The 22,403-nt window shown below is 42.9% G+C and overlaps 1 protein-coding gene across 13 annotated transcripts in view; it reads right to left on the reverse strand.

Annotated features, from left to right (window-relative positions):
• EPRS1 (glutamyl-prolyl-tRNA synthetase 1) overlaps positions 1–22,403 on the reverse strand; it is a 1,752,234-nt gene that overhangs the window by 773,510 nt on the left and 956,321 nt on the right. For 7 of the 13 annotated variants that reach the window (XM_044061601.1, XM_044061548.1, XM_044061611.1 and 4 more), the window contains one exon: positions 2,928–3,299. In XM_044061601.1, the coding sequence (XP_043917536.1) occupies positions 2,928–3,299 (372 nt within the window). Of the gene's footprint in view, positions 1–95; positions 294–2,927; positions 3,300–22,403 lie in introns of all 13 variants that reach the window. The other 6 variants (XM_044061515.1, XM_044061580.1, XM_044061558.1 and 3 more) reach the window with 1 other exon arrangement.

Here is a 22,403-nt window from a genome sequence, read left to right on the forward strand (position 1 = left end):
TACTGAAAGGTCCCTATTTGAGGTTTAAAATCTACTTTCAGGTTTTCACAAGCAAATGGTGAAACATTTTCAGTATTCCCCTTCCCAGGATGTACCTTAGCAGCTTTTTCAGCTTTGAGCTTTCGGACTCGGTCCCCTTGTTCTGTGACTTTATTATACAAGTCTACATCTGATGTCAGTGTGGGGGGCTCAGCCAATGCTGGAGGGACTCCAGGTTTATATTCCTGACCAGTTTTTTCTTTATATTCAGTTTTTAAAGCCAAGAGAGTTTTCACTGCAGCATCAACTTGATCCTACATGTGCAAATAAATAAAAAAAATAAATAAATATAAAACAGAATAAGGATATGAAAGGAATTATACAGTGCTTAAAGTTATAAATAGAAAAGACAGAAATGTGAAGCATTCCTGGAGAAAAAAGGAAAGGCAACAGAACTCCTTGCAACATTGCTGAAGACAATCAAAGGTTACAGAATACACTTGAGCCTTAACCTTGACAGTGACGTATAATTAATACTGATAAGCTATTCAGGGGGAAAAAAACACTCTGGTCACTCCAGTACAACGGAGAAGCAGAACCAATAAAGTGATTCTAAAAGACATACACAAGAAATATCAAGTCTAATGCAGCATCACTCATATCTGCAAACTGTAAAAAGTATGAAAAGAGAAAGCTCTTCAGTAACATATCCATCATATGTTAAGCCAAATTTCCATCTGCAAAACTCATCAGCCCCCCATACTCGTTTCCCTTTTCATAACCACAATTCTGAAACAGGTTACACAGTAATTACATTGTACAAATGGATCCAGCAATGTTACCTTCATGCCACAACCAAGGAACTGATGCTATCAAACATGTCCACAACATTTTCTAATGGCAGTCTGCTAAGGTTGTTTATGATGAACACCCAAGCTCATTTCAATGCTGCATATATGTCTATTTTTGTAGCTACAATTATTGATTTACTGTTGTTGCATTTTAGTTTTTGCTAGATGTGAGGATTAACTTCTGCACTAGGCTCGCAACAGACTGGCTTGTACAGGGAACCCTGGATTAGCCTACCTAAACTGGAGCACAAACTAGCCTAAGACTTGGCATGCAAAGTAGGACTAAACCCTCTTCCTTCTGATTGGCAAACCTTAGGTTCCCATACAAATCAGGGAAAGTTATAACCCAGCACTGATTAGTCAATGGAGAACTGAAAACCACATCCATTCAACATCTCACTGTGGTGAATGTAGGAATGTATGGTCAAGCTTCTAAAGATCATCAAAGATCAACAGTCTAGTAGGAACATCTGAACAGGATCCCCTTATAACTGAGGTGTCTCCAGCAGAGACAGAAATACAGATTCTCATATGTGTACAAGACTTAGCATAACTGTTCCCAAACTGACAAGAAAAGCTCACACCTGCAGGTTCGTTGTTGGCAACTACTCTTCCCAAACAGTGCTAACATACAAAAGCTTCTGTTACTCTGCAGCTGGAAAGCTCAAAAGAAGTTTTAATACCATCAAATGCTTACTGCATTCTAATGTCTAGCACATGCACCAATATATACATAGCCTCATATGCACTACCACCAGCCTAGGAGGACTATGGCTGACCAAGTTCACAGATCACTGCAAACTGGGGGCCATAACTGACTCTCCAGCTGATGCAGACATCCTCCAGAAGGGTCTCACTGAGACGGTTACTTGGTGTCAAAATCATGGCCTCAAGCTAAATGCCAAAAAGAGCACAGTCATCCCCTTTGGAAAAAACTGCAACTACCACATACGTGGTAGTCCCCTTGTTGTTGCTGTGTCTTTCGGCTTTTCACGGTTAGGGGTCACCACAGTGGAACTCCGTTCCGCTAATGATTGGCAGTAGATTTTTACGTGCTGAGTTGCCAGCCCTGACGCACAACCTTCAACGAAGGTACGCCCATTCACACGTCTCCACACAGAAGACGCTCTAGTTGAGAACCGAACAGGACAACGTCTTACTGTGAGGCGACAACGCTACCGCAGCACCACCACCGCAGTACAAGTCTACTTGGGTCCCCAGATCCCTTATTACATTTTCTGTATTTAGGGGACATACGTGGTAGTCCCCTAAATACAGAAAATGTAATAAAGGATCTGGGGACCCAAGTACATAGTAATCTCTTCTTTGATAATTGCCAGTGTGGTTAGAAAATCCTTCTATGTGGCCCACCTAATCACAAAAGGGTTCGCATCTACCCCTCTACTCATCACTCATCAGACCCATCATAGAGTACAATGCCCCATTTGGGATGCGCCTTACAAAACATCTGCAACGGCTGGAAAGACCACAGACGTACCACACGAAGAGAATTAGTGGCCTCAAACAGATGCCCTATGCAGCCCAACTGAAGAAACTCCAGCTGTACTCGGTTGCATACCGCTTACTCAGAGGTGTTCTCTGCCTGACATACAAGGCAATGTCCAACCCAGAATTGATGGACATGTTCCACCTACAAAAAAAAAAAAAAAAACAAATCCCCAAGAGCCACACGCTCTAGGGATCTAAACCTCACCACAATGATAAATAGGACGTGCTGGAGGGATAAGATTCCTGTCCCAGAGACTCCCCATGCTTTGGAACAGGCTTCAAATCTACATTAGGCAGAGCCCCTCACTAACAGTCTTCAAGAGAAACCTTGACAAGTGGATGGGAAACAGAAAATTTACCCCAGGGATCACTGCAGTGGCTCTGCTGGACAGAGGCACAGGGAACTAATCTAAGGGGGCGGCAAAAGCCGACACATTCTGGCTAGGCGTATAGATGCCCTCGGGCAGATAGCCTAGTACTTGCCTATGAACCTATAAAAAGAAATGTATGGAAAGCATGTTTTGTGATGCACCAAAACAAAATCAGAATCTAGGAAATCAGCCACACTGAAAATTTAAAAGGAATTACCTTGGGAGCCTTTTCAGATTTCAGCTTTCGAACCACTTCTCCTTGCTGAGACACCTTATCATACAGACTTCTTCCATCAGTACCAATGGATGAACCAGACAGGGTAGGCGGTGCACATAATTTAGCTGGTGGGTTCCCTGGCTTGTACTCCTGGCCAGTCATTTGCTTGTAGTCTGTCTTCAAAGACAACAAATGCTGTACTGCAGCATCTACTTCACTCTTTGGTGCCTTCTTTACCTTTAAATCTCGAACAACATCACCTTGAGCAGCAACTTTTTGAAACAGCTCAAGTGGATTACTGGCAGAAGCAGGAGGGGTAGAAGGAAGACCAACATCAGTGGCAGGTATTGCTTCACATGTTTCAGCACTCACCTTTACAGCAAAGGGAAAAATAAACAATTCTGTTACATGATGATTAAAGTAAAATTAAAGAATGCTACCACAGAGTTTGAATAAGTTAGCTGCATAAACTAAATCAGCACATACAATACAGAACTTCACCCTCATTTCAAATCCTAACAATTTTTAATGCAATTCTATCAGTGTTTACTCCTGTACTTCAGCCGTTCTACTTCAAAGACCTGCACATTATGTCATATAATATGCCAATGCAGCACAAGTACTGTACAACAAAGCCACTCAAAAGACTGCAGGACTTAATGATTCTCCAACATGCCTAAACTGAATTTCTCCAGTTATGCAAAGTGATGGGTACAATAGCAGCCTATGGGTTGATCTTTAGGGTATCTCCTTGATGGGTGCAGGACTGGATCACCATCTATCCTGCTCAATTTTTTTTTAAACAAACATTCATGCTCATTTGGGGAGGTCACAGATACACAGTTTACTGACACATGCTGTAACATCTTATTTGATAGTATAATAGCATAACGTATCCCCTGAGCTCAGCAGTTCACTAGCCAACTGACCAAACACATTTCCTATACACACAGGAAAAAATAATACAGATCTGACACCTACATTGTTAACAAAAAATTACAAATGTATGCTTGCCTGACTTAAAGGGAACAGGAAATCTTGCTGCTGCAAGGAGACTCTATCCAGATTTTAGGTAATGCAGCAACTGAGGTCCATCTAATTCGACTGACACATTATGGGCCTATCTATTACACTTAACAGCAAAATCCCTTCTTAATAGGCAAATGAGTAGACTTCCCAAGCAGCAAATTCATCAGGGTAGCCGAAATGGAGGGCAACCAAAAGTTAAAGGACTGAAGATCAAGTCCTAAGGTACCAAAATAAGGCCCAATTCCTACAATCACAGCACACAATAATTCTTAGTAATGAAAGGTTTAAATTGTAGACCAGGTGAGCATGGCATAGATGTCAGCAGCACAGATACTTTTGAAGAGAGTACTGAAAGCAGCCAAGCTATTAATACAGTGGCCTTGGATAACAGCATATTCTAAATGTCAATGAAACCAGATACATAAGGTGACACAGTAGGCAATCTACTAGAAAAGAGCCTGCTTCCTTAATCACCACAGCAAGAGGGACAAATGGCAGTTCTTTACTTCAGAAACAGCATACTTGCTTCACGTAGACCCTGAACTCATGACTGTATAACGAGGGGTATATGCAGGTACAGGGCTCTGTACAAAAATACTCCCCCAATCTGAAACAATATGAACCTAGTACTGGTATTAACTGTTACTAAACTTAAAACCAGTACTTGGTTCATATTGCTTCAAATCTGAGGAATATTTTTGTACAGTTATTCCACTGAGAACACCTGGTGGAAAGTTTCTTATAGTGCTTGTTTTTTGGACTGAGTGAGTGACACCTGGCTTAAGGACTCTGCAGATTTTGTCTTGTAAGTACAGGTCTCTCATTCTCCTCATTTCTGTTATACCAAAGGAAACGGGACGGACCAATTAGTTTATGGAAATTAAGACTTAAAGAAAGATACATGAATTACGCCTGAAAGACAACCAAGCCATTTAAACAATTATGCTCCAATTCTTGAAGACCTGCAGCTCCAAGATCCTACAGAAAAGGAAAACTACCAAAAAACTTGATTCCACGTTTCTGTCTTGGAAAATGAAACCTCAATATGAACAGATCTGGCAATCAAATGTCACATTCCACTGAGAGAACCTCAAGATGGATAAACAGAACTACCTCAAGGAATTACATTACCAATTGATGACGAGCAACAGCCATCTCACCTCAACGTCATGATGGGAAGAAAAAGTGCACATATGCACCTTTGTTATGAAAATAAGGCCCACATTACCAGTGTGACTGTGATATGTTAGGATGACCAGCAAACTGACCAAACAGTGCAACAGTGTGTGTCACTACACACATTTAGAATATTTTCCACTTAGTAAACTGTTACCTGGTAAACGGACGGCTTCCTGGCAGCTTTAATTATTTCTGACACTTCAACTAAAAGGTACTGTGGTATAAAAGTAGCTAAAGCAACACTCAATCTCTGAAGTGGGCCCAGTAATCACTCCAATGTTGGGGCACTGCCTTGGCTAGAACAAGGTCGGCTTCTTTATCACCAAAGACTTCATGTCATGAAACCACACCTTTTTTGGCCATCAAAGAGGTGGTGACAATGACCAGTTTCAGAATTCTTTTTATGAAATGTACAGTGAAGCATGCAGACAGAACATCAGGACAGGATAAAGGAACCTCCCTTGTAGTGTAAAACCAAAGGTCAAATCCCATCTCAGAGAAGCGTCTTTGATGGAAAGTTTTAGAAGGAAGGGACGTTTTAGAAAGATTTAGCAAACTTTTTGTGAGGCTAAAGTAATGGAACTGAACCCCTGGTGAAAATCAAACATGGGTATCAAATAAACCTTGATCATGAAGCAACTACAGCAACAGTCAGAGTTGCTAGAAACTGAAAAAACAGAGACTGAGAAAGGATATAGTCCTTGATGCACCACCCAAAGCGAAAACCTTTTCCATTTGCTCTTGTAGAGTTTTCCAGTTGTCTTTCTGTGAGGCTGAACGACCCTAGCAGAAAAGGATAATCACTGGCCAACTGAAATTGTTGGTTTCAAGAATACATCTGTGTGAGATTTGCCAAATTTGTGTGACAAGACATCCAGAGAGAATCTAGCAGTCAGGGCAATTTTTGATGAAACCAAATTTTCTTAAGCCAAAAGAGGGAGGATGGCTGAGGCCTTGCACTGAGACACATACTGTAGGAATCGGTCATGAGAAGTAGAAAAAAAGGAAAGAAGGCATACTATAAAAGTTGCAGACTCCAAATCTGACCTCAAAGCAGTGACAAGTGGAGTACCACAGGGTTCCATCCTGGGACCTCTCCTGTTTGGTATCTACTTCTCTGAAGTGCAGGCTAACACAGAAGGTCTCTGGCTAAGGAAGTTTGCAGATGACTGCAAACTAGGAGCCATAGTCAAGTCCCCAAATGATGTGGATATCCTACAGAAGGGCCTCGCTGAGACAGATGCCTTGTGTCAGAGCCATGGCCTCAAGCTCAATGCCAAAAAGTACAGTGTCATCCCCTTTGGTAAAAACTATGTACCCATGAACTACCACATAGGCAGCAATCTACTTAACACCAAATGTGTGATAAGAGACCTTGGGACCCAGGTGCACAGTAGTCTCTCCTTTGATAGTCACATCGCCACAGTAGTCAGGAAGTCCTTCTATGTGGCACACCTCATCATAAAAGAGTTCTCATCCAGAAAAAAAAGAGGTCATTGTTCCCCTCTACTCGACACTCATTAGACCCATTATAGAGTACAACGCCCCTTTTGGAATGTACCTCACAAGACATCTGCAGTAGCTGGAAAGGCCACAGACGTACCTCAAAAAGAGGATTACTGGCCTCAAACAAATACCCTACACTGACCACCTCAAAAAACTCCAGCTTTACTCTGTAGCATATCGCCTACTCCGAGGTGCTCTCTGCCTTCTGCCTACCATATAAAGCTAAGTCAAACCCAGAGCTGCTGGACATGCTACACCTAAAGAAATCCCAATCCGTCCGAGCTACACGTTCTAGAGGCCTAAACCTTGTCACCACAATAAACAGGACATGCTGGAGGGATAGATTCCTTTCCCACAGACTTCCCATACTCTGGAATAGGTACCCATCTATGTCAAGCAAAGTTCTTCATTAGCACTCAAGAAAAATCTTGATGAGTGGATGGGAAATAGGAAATACACTCTGCTCGACAGTGGCACAGGAAAATAACTTTCTTGGGTGGCGTAAGCCAGGGAACCTTGTTGGCTAGGCTTACGTAGGCCCTTGGGCCGATAGCCTAGTACCTACCTATGAACCTATAAAGATGGCCAGGAGGCCGAAGATAGACAAGAGTCCCTGGGTGCCTGTGCTTATACAGGGATGAAGACAGAGTAGTTATTGCACTGGGTACTGATTGGCGAGGTGAAGAGGTTGCAATAAGGCAGCTATCAGTATTGAAAAAACGTGTGTGCTACTTCTGGTTTGAGGGACAACTTGCGAGGCATCAAGACGCAATAGCTGAGCCTGTCTAAGAGGCTGATCTAACCTGGAATATGCACTGAAATTATGAAGTAATTGTCCACTGTCAGACTCCAACAGCCTCTCGGCAGAACAGGTATGACGGAGTTCTTCCTTGCATGTCAATGCACTACACTACAGAAGTGTTTCCACGTCGCTTGAGATCTTACACCCTGGGGAAGGAAGACCTGTATTGCATGCAACATTTGAAGAACCTCGCTCATCTACAAGAGAATGTTGTGTAGATGAGACCCACATTGTGACAATGTCCCTTGGCCTCCTCTCCTCTTGAAATGACCCATTCCTCCATCACCACTCAAAAGGAGGTTCCATGAAGACAGTGGCTAATGGTTGGGGTAAGAATGAAGGGTTATAGCCTGCTGGGACTGGTGAAGAATTTATCCACCAGAGACTGAGGTGACCCACATGAAAATTTAAGCTATAGTGACTATAATCAATGAACAATAAATGTCCACTGTAGCACTTTCATGTGATATCTGGCATGTGGAACTAAACTAATGAAGGCTGCTATCATGTCTAATATCTGTAACACCATAGAAACAGGAGGAGAGGTCTCCTGAAGTGTGGATATTATTTGCTTGAGATAGAGGGCTGATGTCTTATAGTTCTGCAATTTTCAGGATTGTGTCCAGATAGAATACAATGACATCTATAGTTTGAAAAGGCTCCAGTTTGGAATCTTAAGAGACCAATTGAAATGCCCAAAAGACAGCCACAAACAAAGCAAACAGTCTTCTGATGAGACTAGAAATTCTCTTGTCATGACAACAAGCAGCCAACTGTGTAGTATAAGAACACATGGAACTCTTTCAGAAAGAAATGAGTTGTAACTACAGATATTCCCTTGGTGAACGTGCAGGGGGTTGTGGTTAGACGAATAGTAATACTTGGATTTGAGATGGAGAGGATTGTACAGCCTCTGCATACAATGCTCTTTACTCATTTGGTTTGCATGACAACCATCCAGTAATTTAGGTGAAGAAAATGCAGCCAGTGTGTAGCAACCAGGCAAGTCCTCAGGGACATTGAGACTGTCTTCCGAATAAAGGGCTCCTATCTTAAAGTTATTGTGGCCTCTTTTTTTTTAAACAAGAAACATCTTTATTAAACCATCACTTACAACACAGGGAATAATACATTTATACAAATGAAAACAAACCACACCTGCACACTCCTAGTTGCAAGCATTTTACATATCAAATGATACTGGCACACTCCTAGTTGCAAGCATTGTATATCAGTTATAATCTACCCAATCACTTCCAGTCAAACATTACTTAGCTCATCTAAGTCCTCCCTTCTTTTAAACCTCATTCCTCCCCTGTATGTATTGTTCCCAGAATTCCCAATTTTTCCAATGTAGTCTGCTCCTAAACTTTTCTAAAGATCTGAAGTGCAGTTTTATCTATATTACTATATTCACTACATCTAATCAAAGTCCAAATAAATTTTGTCAATCAGATACACACAGCAGTGCAAGCTGAATTTAATTACGTTGCTTCGGTCCCTGTGCAAGACAGAACAATGAGCACATAGTTTGAATGACAGTAAGACTAATGTACATACAGTAATAATTAAAATAACACAATAAATTACCACAATTTGACAGGAAAACATATTATACTAGTAGGTATTGCAAGACTATGACTTCACATGTGATCGCTCAGAATGCTGCACTTTAAATCAGTTGTAGTATGATGTATTCTGATGTTCACATTGCACACGTATGGAGTGGTGACTCACTCCTTACTACAGCACATTCAGAAAGTAATACCATAAGAAATCAGGCCAACTGTACCAGTTATTGAAGCAATTTGACAGAGTGATTACTACAGATGATACTTCACAAGTGGCATACTGATCTAATTATTTGCTGTCATGCCTGGCATTCAAGTTCAGCATCCTTATGGACAGAGGGAAGAAACTCCTGTTCAGTCTAGATCTTTTGCAGTGTAAGCTGTGATACCGCCTGCCGGAGGAAAGGCTGCAGTACATGCCATGGGCAGGGTGAGTGGGATTGTTGATCATCTTCCTAGCCCTTTCCACAAAGACTCTTGTGCAGATCATCCATAGATGGCAGTGAGTAACCAATGACTTTTTCCGCTGTCCTCACTACTCTCAGGAGAGCCTTGTGGTCAGATACTTTGGAGTTACCATACCAAACTATGATGTTATTTGAGAGGATGCTCTCGATGGTGCCCCTACAGAAGGCTTTGAGGATGGACTGAGACAGGTCTGCCTTCCTCAGTTTCCATAGGAAGTTCAGATGTTGTTGTGCCTTCTTCACTGTGTGGCTAATATGAGTCAACCAGGATAAGTCATCTGAGATGTGCACCCCCAGTAACTTGGTGTTTTTGACTCCACTGCCACCCCCTTAATTTCCAGAGGTTGATGCATCTCCCGAGTCCTAGTGAAGTCCACTATTAATTCTTTAGTCTAGCTTACATTTAAGGCCAGTTTGTTGCTGTCACACCAGTCTAACAGATGCTCCACTTCATTCCTGTAGACTGTTTCCTCACCATTTCTGATTAGATCTACGACAGTGGCATCATTTGCGAACTTGATGATTGTGTTGGATTCATGCTTGGCCACGCAGTCATGTGTCAACAAGGTGAACAGCAGAGGACTCAGGACATAGCCCTGAGGGACACCTGTGCTCAGTGTAATACTGATTGAACTGTTATTTCCCAAACATACTTTTTTTGGGTCTACTGATGAGAAAGTCCGGTATTCATTTACATGGGGGGGGGGTTGATGCCCAGATGTATCAGCTTCGATATAAAATTCTGAGAGATAACAGTATTAAAGGCAAAACTAAAATTGACGATCAGCATTCTGACAGCAATTCTCATTCTCTAGATGTGCCAAGGACTCATTAAGTGCTATAGCCACTGCATCAGCCACGCAGCAGTTAGATCTATAAGGAAACTGTAATGTTTCCAGCGTTGCAGGTAGGTTTGAAGAGATATGGTTTCTTGATCAACCTCTCAAAAAACTTCATTACTGTTGATGCAAGAGCAACTGGCCAGTAATTATTTAGGCTTGTCGGTTGGGATTTCTTGGAAAAGGGATTGACGGTCGTATTTTTGAAGCAACTGGGTACAATGGCTAGTTGCAGGGATGTACTGAATATATCTGTTAGTACAGTGGACAGTTGGGTAGCACAGTCTCTTAGAACCCTTCCCATATTACTATCAGGACCAGTTGCCTTTTTTGGGTTTACTTGCCTCAGTGTCTTCAGTACAATAGATGTTCTTAGACATAGCACCTCCTCAACCTGTTCAACAGGGAGCTTTTTTGGCACAGTGTTGTCCACATCAAATCTGCTGAAGCAGGTGTTTAGTTTGTTCGGAAATTCTGTGTTGTCATTACATGGGGAGCATGCAGATCTGCAGTCAGTTATGGCTTGAATGCCTTGTAGAGATATCTGGAGTCTCTTTGGTCAGAGAAGTGTCCCTGAATTTTATGTCTGTAGGTCCTCTTAGTCTCCTTTAAACATCTACACAGATTTGCTCTTGCCCTCTCTTAGGGCATCCTTGTTTTTGGATTTAAATGCAACATTTTGTTCCTTTAGGAGCATATACACTTCACCAGATAGCCAGGGTTTCTAAATAGCATGCATGGTGATACATTTGATCACTGTTACGCCATCAACACATTTTGAAATTGAGGCCATTACAGATTCTATACACTCCTCCAGGTCAATATGGTGGTTCTTTACAGCTGCTTCTCTACACACCGACCAGTTCGTACATTCAAAGCCATCCTGCAGTGCCAAGACTGCTCCCTCAGGCCATCTCCTTACTTGTTTGGTTGTAGGTTTGCCCCTTTTCAGCAGTGGTGTTTATGCAAGAAGCAGCATGATGGCTAGATGGTCTCAGCTGCCCAGATGTGGCTAAGGTACTGCTTTCTAAGCCAGTTTTACATTTCTAGTATAGTTGGTTGAGAATTTGATTTTGTTTTTGTAGTAATTAATATTTTGGCAGCTACCATAATTACACATAGCAAGGCCTTACCATGTCTAAGCAATTCTGATTCTGTATCACAGCTCAGAAAAATCATCTCACTCGTCACACTAATCTGTCCACCCAGCATCTCCGACAGTGCATCCAGCAAGGAATCCTTAAAGTCCACTAACTCACTTCACTCCCATAAAATGTGTTCCCAATTACCACTTTCTTCCGCTTCACACCTCCAACATTTGCTGTCTACCTGAGGAAAAATTCTCTGGAGTCTACTTAGGGTATGTTGCTCGTCTAGTCAGGATAAAATATAAGTCTTTGTGGGTTCTGTTCAAGCAGCTTTATTATGTACAAACATATCATGACTGAGGCTTAATAACTTAAACTTAGATAAACTTATAAACAAACTAGCTACTACACTCATACAAGCTCACTTTCTAGCTGCACTCTCAAAATGGCACTGAAGTTAGCACGTGCTTGCTATTTATATGCATGTGCCAACCTTGAAACGCTTCTTAAAGGTACAACATACCCACACTATTCTACAGGGTATAAAAATATCTATGTAAACACTTGCAAGCAAAAATCCTAAATCTTCTAGATTTTGTTGCATATTTGGGAGACATGCATATATCCTCTCATGGTTTCTTTGTGAATTGCTTGCCCAATCTCTCTTCTCAATCCTTTCTAACCTCCTTGGATAGATTCGTATAGTAACCATGCAATACTTTATATGCTCTTCTAATTATTCCTTTTTAATGGCAGCTTCTGTAGCTTCTGTCTCCCGTTTAGGAACCCCCCCCCTCCCCATTTCTCTGTCTATATGCCAATATTAATCCTTGATAAGGAGGGCAATCTCTAACCTGCAGTCCAAACAAATTCTTAGCATCTTCCCATCTACACTGGATACAAAAAGTTTACACAACCCTGTTAAAATGCCAGTTTTTGTGATATAAAAAAATGAGACCCCAACAAATTATTTCAAAACTTTTCCCACCTTTAATGTGGCCTATAATCTGTACAATTCAATTGAAAAACAAATATCTGTTAGGGGGGAAATATATATATATATATATATATATATATATATATATATATATATATAAAAAAATGTACAATAAGCTGGTTGCATAAGTGTGCACACTCGTAATCTAATACTTTGTTGAAGCATCTTTTGATTTAATTACAGCATTCAGTCTTTTTGGGTACATAACTGCCATCATAAAGTTTAGCTGTCCTAGTAGGATTTTCCTGACATTTACTCAGTTGCTTGACACAGCAAAAGCCATGGTTTGCAGAGACCTTACAAAGCATCAAAGGGATCTCACTGTTGAAAGGTATCAGTCAGGAGAAGGGTACAAAAAAATGTCCACAGCATTGGCTATACAATGAAACACAGTGAAGACTGTCATCAAAAAGTGGAGAAAATATGGGACAACAGTAACGTTGCAAAGAACTGGATGTCCCTCCAAAATTGATGAAAAGACCACACGAAAACTGGTCAGGGAGGCTGCCAAGAGACGTACAGCAACACTGAAGGAGCTGCAGGAATTTCTGGCAAGTACTGGTCGTGTACTACATATGACAACAATCCCCCATATTCTCCATATGTCTGGGCTATGGGGTAGGGTTGCAAGACGGAAGCCTTTTCTTACACAGAAAAACATCCAGGCCTGGCTAAAATTTGCAAAACAATACATCAAGTCTCCCAAAAGCATGTGGGAAAATGTGTTATGGTCTGATGAGACCAAGGATGAACTTTTTGGCCACAATTCCAAAAGGTACGTTTGATGCAAAAACACTCTGCATCGCCAAAAGAACACCATCCCCACGGTGAAGCATGGTGGTGGGAGTATCATTGCTTTTCTTCAGCTGGAACTGGGGCTTCAGTCAAGATGGAGGGAATTATGAACAGCTCCAAATACTAGTCACTTTTGACCCAAAATCTTCAGCTGTCTAGTGGAATGTCACCTTTCAACATGACAATGACCCCAAGCATACATCTAAATCAACAAAAGAATGGCTTCACCAGAAGAAAATTAAAGTTTTGGAATGACCAACCAGAGCCCAGACCTAAATCCAATAGAAAATCTGTCGGGTGACCTGAAGAGGGCTGTGCACAAGAGATGCCCTCACAATCTGACAGATTTGGAGTGCTTTTGCAAGGAAGAGTGGGCGAAAATTGCCAAGTTAAGATGCGCCATGCTGATAAGACTCCTACCCAAGAAGACTGAATGCTGTAATTAAATCAAAAGGTGCTTCAACAAAGTATTAGTTTAAGGGTATGCAAACTTATGCAACCAGCTTATTGTACGCTTTTTATTTTTTATATTTTTTCCCCTAACAGATTTGTTTGTTTTCAATTCAATTGCACAGGCTTAGGTCACATTAAAGGTTGGAAAATTTTGAAATGATTTATTGTGGTCTCATTTTTTTATATCACAAAAACCTGGCATTTTAACAGGGGTGTGTAAACTTTTGATATCCACTGTATCATCTTTCCCTCTTTAGTTATTTGGTTATTGTTGCCACTTGAATCAAAGCATGTTAGAGCCCTTCCGGTTCCTGGAAAAGGAGTTCTGAGTGGTCTCAAAGCATACTCAGATGGCAGAATCTACAAGACCACCCTTGCTCCAGTATAGTCGGTCTTTGGCTAGGTATAAAATTCTAGCTGATTTGCGTTGTATTGTTTCAGAGATGACGGGCTCCCTCCACCATCAGGTGACTCATTTAATTAGCAGGCATAACCATCCTGGGGTACAGGGTGTAAACCTAAGCATCTTGAACTACAGCTCCTACTCAGAGGAACTGGGTACAGTGAGCCACGTTCCCCTCTGGTGCATCAATTCCAAATTCTCTCCAAACCTGGGAGACTGGGAGGGTACTGGGGGAACCTTCCCCTTCACTGAGATTTGTGTCAGCTGTGAGCAATTTTGTTGGGAAATCAGAGTCTCTTTTTACATGTACACTTTACACTTTCCGGGAACTTTGGGGGGGGGGGGGGGTATTCTGCAGACCCAGAAGTGTCTTGGGTCTCTTGTGGAAGGGAAGATTTGAGGTATTTAACACTATGCTGTCTTGAGATTTGATGGTGAAGGCTCAAAGATCCAAATTCAGCTGTGTTTAATGGAGGAGCCAAGTCAGAGGGTTCCATCCACTTCCGGCATCAATGGACAGGTAATTATCCTTTTGAGTAAACTGAATGCCAACACGGATACTTGACAGCCTAGAGGACATTCCTATCAGAACAGAGTCCATCTTCAAAAGAGAAAGACGGCAATGACAGGAGCTTCTAGGTACAGACACAGAATGGCTGACTGGCAAGGAGACACAGACATCTCAGAATGCCAGAGTTTATACTGCACAGAATTGTACAAACCAGGTTGATGGGAAGGAAGACTCAAGGACTGTGCCAATACCTCATAAGCTCTGAGGGGAGCTGAGTCAAGTGGGTCAGATGGGGTCTCAGCACTGAGGAACTGGATCCAACTGGTGCTGAAGTGGGATGAACTGGTAATGAGGTCAGCTCCAATACCACCAGTACACAGATGTTACGGGGGAAAATGATAAAGTAATTGAAGTCTATGAGCCAGCCTGACCTGCGTTTGAGATAGAATGGGATGGGATAACACCCATTTATATCTACACCTTGACAAAAGGCCCTCATCATATAATCTCAGTCAAAATCTGTATCAGTCCTGAAGGACGCAATACACCTAAGTGAAGACTTAAAAGGGAAAGGGTGGGCAAAGGCCAAGGAAAGTACAGTTTTGTACCTACCATAAATGTAGATGTCTGAGAGGTATGCATCTGCAGTCCTAACATATGGGTTGTCCTGCCTCAGGCAGCCCTTCGGTCGGCCGGATTCCAAAGTCTGGGTCTGGCCTCGGCTGATGTCGCACTTCACCCGACGTCATAGCTGCTGTGAATTGGGTATAAAGGCATCAGCCGATGCCATTTTCCTCAGTGTTTCTTGCCCCAGATGCCAGGTGCCCTCTAGGAAGGCTAAATTTGGATAAATGCAAATGGTTCCAAACAGTAGAGAGCAAACAATATAAGCATGTATATACATATATACAAACAAATACACCATAATAGATTCCCCCAGCTAGCTACAAGATGGGCAAATACCCTAGGAGTACCACAGAGGGAAGGAGGGTGGGTAATCCTGACTGCAGATGCATACCTCTCGGACATCTACATTTATGGTAGGTACAAAACTGTACTATGTCCTTCAAGGATGCATCTGCAGTCCTAACATATGGGTAGAATACCATAGCCAAACTGGGGGAGGAGGCACTAAGATGATTATGGTGTAGTTAAGATCCCTTGCAAAACAGCAGTTGCAAAACCTGCTCGGGATCTGGAGTATAAAGGTAGATTATAATGCTTGGCAAATGTATGCACGGAGCTCCAAGTAGCAGCTTCTAAAATGTCTTTGGTAGCCACTCCTCGTAGGCAAGCTGTAGTAGTGGCTGTAGCCCTTGTGGAGTGAGGTCTGATGTTTTCTGGAGTTGTCTTTCCATGAAAAGAGTAACAAAATCTAATGCAATTTCCTATCCATTTTGAGATTGTCTGTTTTGAAATTGCTTTTCCTTCCATTCCTGTTGCATATGCTACCAGTAGCTGGTCTGTTTTTCTGTTGGTCTTGGTTCTGTCCAAATAGTAGCGCAATTGACTGTCCACATCCAATGTATGTAGTAGTCTTTCCCCCCTGTTCTGTGGGTTGGGGAAGAATGTTGGTAGGTGGATTGCTTGGTTCAATGATACCCTGGAGACCACTTTTGGCATAAAAGTAGGATTAGTTCTCAAGGACACTCTATCCTGATGGAAGATAAGGAAGGGCTGTACTGCCATTAATGCCTGTAATTCAGAAACCCTTCTTGCTGAAGTGATTGCAAGCAGGAAAGCAGTTTTCCAAGATAAGAACTGTAATTCTGCTGTTGCTGCTGGTTCGAAAGGGGGAAGTGTTAACTTTTCCAGCACAAAGTTAAGGTCCCATGTAGGCAAAGGTGGCTTCCTTGGAGGCTTTACATTTTTAATTCCTCTCAGAAACTGCCTGAGTAGAGGATGAGAGAAGACTGGAGGATCCATGTTGTATTCTGCTGAAATTGCTGATGCATGAATCTTAATGGAGGAGTAAGACAGGCCATCGTGGAAAAGTTCTGCTAAGTATTCCAGGATGTTAGCTATGTTTGCTAATGATACATTTTCTCCTTTTGCTGCACTCCAAATGAGGTATCTTTTCCATTTGGCTGAATAAGTCTTCCTTGTGTAGGGTCTGCGAGCCTCCAGGATAATGTCTTTAACCCTCGGAGATAAATCTGGGTTATTTTGCTTTATGTAATATTCCAAGCAGCTAGCTGTAGTGTTTTCAAGTTTGGATGTAGGATCTTGTAGTTGTTCTGTGTTAGCAGTAAAGGAACTAGAGGTAGAGGCCATGCGTGTGTCCGAGACATACTCCTCAGTAGCGGGTACCAATGCTGCCTCGGCCAGTCTGGAGCTATCAGGATGATTCTTGGGTGATCTTCTTTGATCTTCAGTAGCACTTTGTGCATCAAAGGAAGAGGTGGGAATGCATATGCTGTCAGGTTTTCCCAACTGAAGGATAGGGAGTCCACCTTCCAAGCAAGTGGGTGGTATGTCCTTGTGCAGAATTTCCTCAATTGGTGGTTGTGTGGGGATGCAAACAGGTCTATTTCTGGTAGTCCCCATTTCTTTGTAATGGTTTTGAAGATGTCTGGATGCAGCATCCATTCGTGGGCATCCGTTGTTGTTCTGCTTAAGGTGTCTGCTAGTGAATTTTCTTTTCCTGGCACAAATTTGGCCTGGAGTTGAATGTTGTGGTTCAGGGCCACATTCCACAGGTCCATTGCCATCCGGCATAGAGGATATGAGTGTGTGCCTCCCTGTTTGTTGATATACCACATGACTGTGGTGTTGTCCGTCCTTATCAGCAAATGACCCTGTTGAAGAAAAGGTCTGAAGTGCCTGTTTCACTGCCAGCATCTCTTTTTGATTTATGTGTAGGTTCAGCTGGTCTTGTGTCCATAGGCCTTGTATACACTTGTCCACCATGTGTGCCCCCCAGCCTAGGTCTGAGGCGTCCGTGGTGATAGTCTGGCTTGGGTGAGGTTTGTGGAAGGGCAGACCTCTGTTCAACTGACAGGCCTGAGCCCACCACAGGAATTCTTGTTTCAGGCATGGAATTATTGGAATCTGGGCTTCTAGACTGTGCTTGTGTTGAGACCATACATTCCTTAGGTACCATTGTAACTTCCTCATATGTAGCCTGGCATGTGGAATCAATATTATGCAGGATGCCATGTAACCCAGGGCTTGCAGGACTTTCCTTGCTGTAAGCTGGTTCTGCGTTGTTAATGCCATGAAATAGAGTGGTAGTTGCTTTTGCTTTTCTGCTGTGAGAAATGCCATTTGATTTGATGTGTCCAGTTCTGCACCCAAGAATGTTATCCTTTGGGATGGTACCAGCCTTGACTTTTTCATGTTGACTGTGTATCCCAGGGCTTGCAGTAGTTGTATAACCCTTTCCAAATCTTTTGTTAATTTGGTCTTGTTGTCCACTTGTATTAGGCAGTCGTCCAGGTATGGATAAATCTGAATTCCCAGAAGCCTGCAATGAGCAATTACTGATGCCAGGCATTTCGTGAATACTCTGGGCGCAGTAGATAAGCCAAAGGGCAATGCTGAGAATTGATAATGCTCTGATCCTGCAAGAAATCTGAGGTATCTTCTGCAATCTGGTCGTATAGGGACGTGCAGGTATGCCTCCTTGAGATCTAGAGTCACCAGCCAAGACTCCTTCCCAGCATGGGAAGAAGTTGCTGTAGGGTCAGCATTTTGAATTTTGGAACAATGAGATATGTGTTCAGAGCGGACAGGTCGAGAATAGGCCTCCATTGGTTTTCTTTCCTTGGTACCAGGAAAAGTCTGGAGTAAAATCCTTGCCCTTGTTCCATAGGCTGTACCTTTTCTATAGCTCTCATCCTTAGTAGGTGGTTGATTTGTCCTAGAGCGTTTGTTTTTTGGTTTGGTGGTAGGTTTGGCATTCCTCTCTTTTTTGGTAGAGTGTGGAAGTGAAACCTGTAGCCTTTGTCTTTTGTCTGTAAAATCCATTTGTCTCCTGTAATGTAATGCCAGTTTACGGAAAATAAGGCAAGCTTTCCGCCTAAGGGTGCTTGCAGTTGTTCCCTGGTAGGCGGTATCAGAGTCAAGTCATTGTGTCTGCCCTGTGGAAGTGGTCGTAGCTGAATCCGTGGCAGTACTTCTCTGGTTGTTAGGCTGCCACTGACGTCCCCTGTAGGCACCTCTGGATTGACCTCTGCCTCTCGGGCGCCTATTTCTGCCTCTCTGTGCTCTGGAGGTGTCTGGAAAGGACCAATTCTTCGAAGGCCAATTTCTACTAAACCTCGGAGGCTGGACCTGTAAGAAATCCTTGACTGTTTGGACAGATTTTGCTTTTTCTTCCACCTTCTTTAGCACTTGCTGTGCAGGGGAGCCAAACAAACTTTGTTTCTCCATGGGAGCATCTAGGAGCTTCGACTTTACATGGTCTGGTAAGGATTGCTCTTTTAACCAGGCATGCCTTCTAATCACTGTTCCAGTCATAGCTGATCTAAAGGAAGCCTCCAGTGCATCATAGCCGCATTTTAAGGAATGATTACTGACCTGCTGAGTGTTATGTACCAAATCCTGAAGGGACTTACGGTCTATAGGTTCAGGAGAGGACAGTTTTTTTATTTAGCTGGTCTAACAAAAATTCCTGATACTGAATCATGTGGAATTGACAGTTTAAGGCCCTAGCCGAAAGAGTAGCAGAAGTATAAACTTTTTTACCCCATCTCTCTAATGCTCTAGATTCTCTTTCAGAGGGGAGGGGGGTTTTGGCAGAGGCAGCTGCTACAGCTTTGGGGCCCTGTGAAATGGTTTCAGGATCTGCAATAGGAGCCTTATACAAGTGAAAGTGTGTGTCCGGGACCCTGTAATATCTGTCGGGCTTGGCAGGGGCCGGGGGAAGAGAGTCAGGGGCAGTACAGGCATCATTATAAGCATCATCAACCACTGTTAGTACTGGAGGAATGGCTAAAGGCCTATGCTGTGGTAAATGTAAAAAGGTCCTTAGCCTTTTCCTTGAATCTGAAAAATCCTGGCCCTGCCATTGAAAATGCTCTCTCATAGCATGTAAGGTTTCCCCAAAAGAAAATTCCTCAGGAGGAGAGGCAGAAGGAATGGAGTCTTCTGCATCAGAATCCTCATAAGGAGAATATGGGCCTTCTGGAGGACCTGAGTTTTCTGAATCACCCGAGGAATAGTCTGTAGAAACAGGATCCGGGGGCTCTGCTCTAGGCCTCTTCTCTGGAGGGGGTTGAGAGGCCCTGTCTGGGTGAGGTTGGGATCCCCTGATCAAAGAAATGAGATCCTCAGCCAAGCTGAACATTTGAGAACTGGAGGTAGGCCTGTGTGAGGGGGTTTTAGCAGGCAAGGCCTTAGAAGATTTAGCTTCTTTAGCCCTAGAAATAGCCTTGATAGACATAGATGCAGGGGACCTAGCAGCTCCACGTGCAGGAGTAGATATGTCTAAAGGAATAGTATCTGATAAATCCTGGGGGCCTGCTACAGCAGGGGTAATTTCAGTAGCGGATTCAGCCATGCTGTGTGAGGCCTCGGCTATCGGAGGCAAGCTTTGGGCCGAAGGAAGAACAGAGGACTCTGTTTCAGCCGAAACCGAGACACTCGCGGTAGGCTTAACCATGGTTTCGGCCGAAACCACGGACCGCGAGTGTCGGTCCTTTTCCTTACGCTTTTTAGCTAATTGTGAAGTCGGACTCTCCAACGGCATTTTGTAAGCAAAAGCGGGACCAAAAAACTCCTCTGCAAACTCCGACCGACGTCTAAGTGTCCATCGGTTGAAGGAAGCACAGGCTAGACAAGCTGATACGTCATGGTCTGGGCCTAAGCAAGGAAGGCAGTAAGAGTGGAAATCCTTATGAGGTATTTGTTTCCCACAAGTTAAACAATTGTTTGCTTTTTCTGACATCGGCTGAGGCAAGAGAGAGTCCCCAACGGGGTACTTAGCTTTTTAGAAGTCTTCGGTAGTAGAAATCTCTGGATCTGACCGACCGGCACTTGCGAACAGCTTCTGCTTCGGGCACCGCGTGGCAAGAAAGACTGAGGAAAATGGCGTCGGCTGATGCCTTTATACCCAATTCACAGCAGCTATGACGTCGGGTGAAGTGCGACATCAGCCGAGGCCAGACCCAGACTTTGGAATCCGGCCGACCGAAGGGCTGCCTGAGGCAGGACAACCCATATGTTAGGACTGCAGATGCATCCTTGAAGGACATCCTGTAGATAGCTCTCTCTCTCTCAAGGATCAGCCACTAGATGAATCCCTTCTTAGAGATTTGTCGGTACTGAGGATGGATGGGTTCAGTACCGATGGGTAGCAATAATTAAGGCTTGGGTGCGGATGGCTCTTCTCCAGGATCAGAGCCGAAGCCTTGGCAGATGGAAAAGGCTTCAACACCTTCAAAGGGCAACCGCAGGGAGCTTGTCATTTTCCTCTTTATTCTCTTCTTTTGCACTGTCTCTCTATCCTTGTACTTTGTTTTTACCATTAATCTTGTACTAAGACTAGTCCCCAGAATCCACAGGAAGAACTATAAGCAGCTTATTTCTATGCTCAAGCAATATGCAAGGTCAGAAGGTCTTATAAATCTTACACAAAGCCCGTGGTATTCCAAGCCCAGACACAGTGCATGAATCATGTGTGCACTGGGGTGCCTACACTTTCAGCACTTCCTAAAGCCTGAAGCCTTGACCATAAATTTCAAAGACAAACAGCAGACTAACAGACCAGTATGAGTAACAAGAAGAAATTAAAATAAACTGGAATTGAAGTAATGAAGCACACTCCAGAAAAGACAAATTTAATTCTAACACTGTATGAATAAAGGATATACATGAAGGAATTAGCAAGAAATGCTGTTAGTAAGAGGGAATTACGCCTTAGCCTAAAATGGAGATAGGGAAGAGATAGCATTTTTTGTTAGGTAACTACAAGATAGAAAAAGCAAGGAACAATAATACTGAAAAGGTATTTACAGAGAATCTGACAAATTAGCAAAAAGGAAGCACTTATCTGAAAAAGAAGTTGAGCACTGGAAGGTTTCTTCTGAAGTGAAAGGCAGTAAATGAGATCTGAGGGACTGTGAGGACACAAACGCATTATGGGAAAGAAGAGGGGCCGGAGCATTGAAGCAAGCTGTGTACTAGTGAAGTTGCTGGACCAGATCCACCATAAGGGTGCACTACCCACCAGTCAAAGCGGACAAAAGGAACAGTATAGGATCAAATGATAATACAATCTTGCACGAATTAGACAATTCCAGGAGCAGGTATTGATGGAAAACACTTTTCTCAGGAGGATGCCAAAAGCTATTCCTGACTCAGACAAGGCCTTTCAATACAGTAACAGACTATGTGTTACAGCCATGATTGGGCAACTTTATAATGGCTCCCAGGTTGTGCAAATTTTCATTTAATATTGCCATGGTGGAGAAGCCAGAAGCCTGCTCAAAGTCAAACTCCAGAGCCCAGAAAAGACATCCCAAATGAAGACAAACATACTGACATGCTTATCAAGACAATGATGGAGAAAAATGAACAGCAAAGACAAAATCAGTCTGGAACAGATGTCTGTTGAAGACATTCCTGAATAAAATGATGGAAGCAACTCCTCCTGTATACTGGGTCCTTGACTACAGCAATTGCCAATGGATGGTTAGGTCTCTGATGACAAAAATATGCATCTGGCATACCACTTGAAAGGTGTTTGCAGGGCAGCTATATGCTCTTTCCTTACTAAAGTGAAGGAGCTGAATAACAGCTTGATCTTTCTAAGTACATGCACCCTCCTCTGGTAAATCTCTGAAGTGGAAAAGCACATAAACTGTGTAAAAGACTGCCTCTTCTCTGCTTTTT

The sequence above is a fragment of the Protopterus annectens genome, chromosome 1.part0 (genome assembly GCF_019279795.1).
Source record: "Protopterus annectens isolate FY-2018-M chromosome 1.part0, PAN1.0, whole genome shotgun sequence".
NCBI classification, from domain to species: domain Eukaryota; kingdom Metazoa; phylum Chordata; order Ceratodontiformes; family Protopteridae; genus Protopterus; species Protopterus annectens.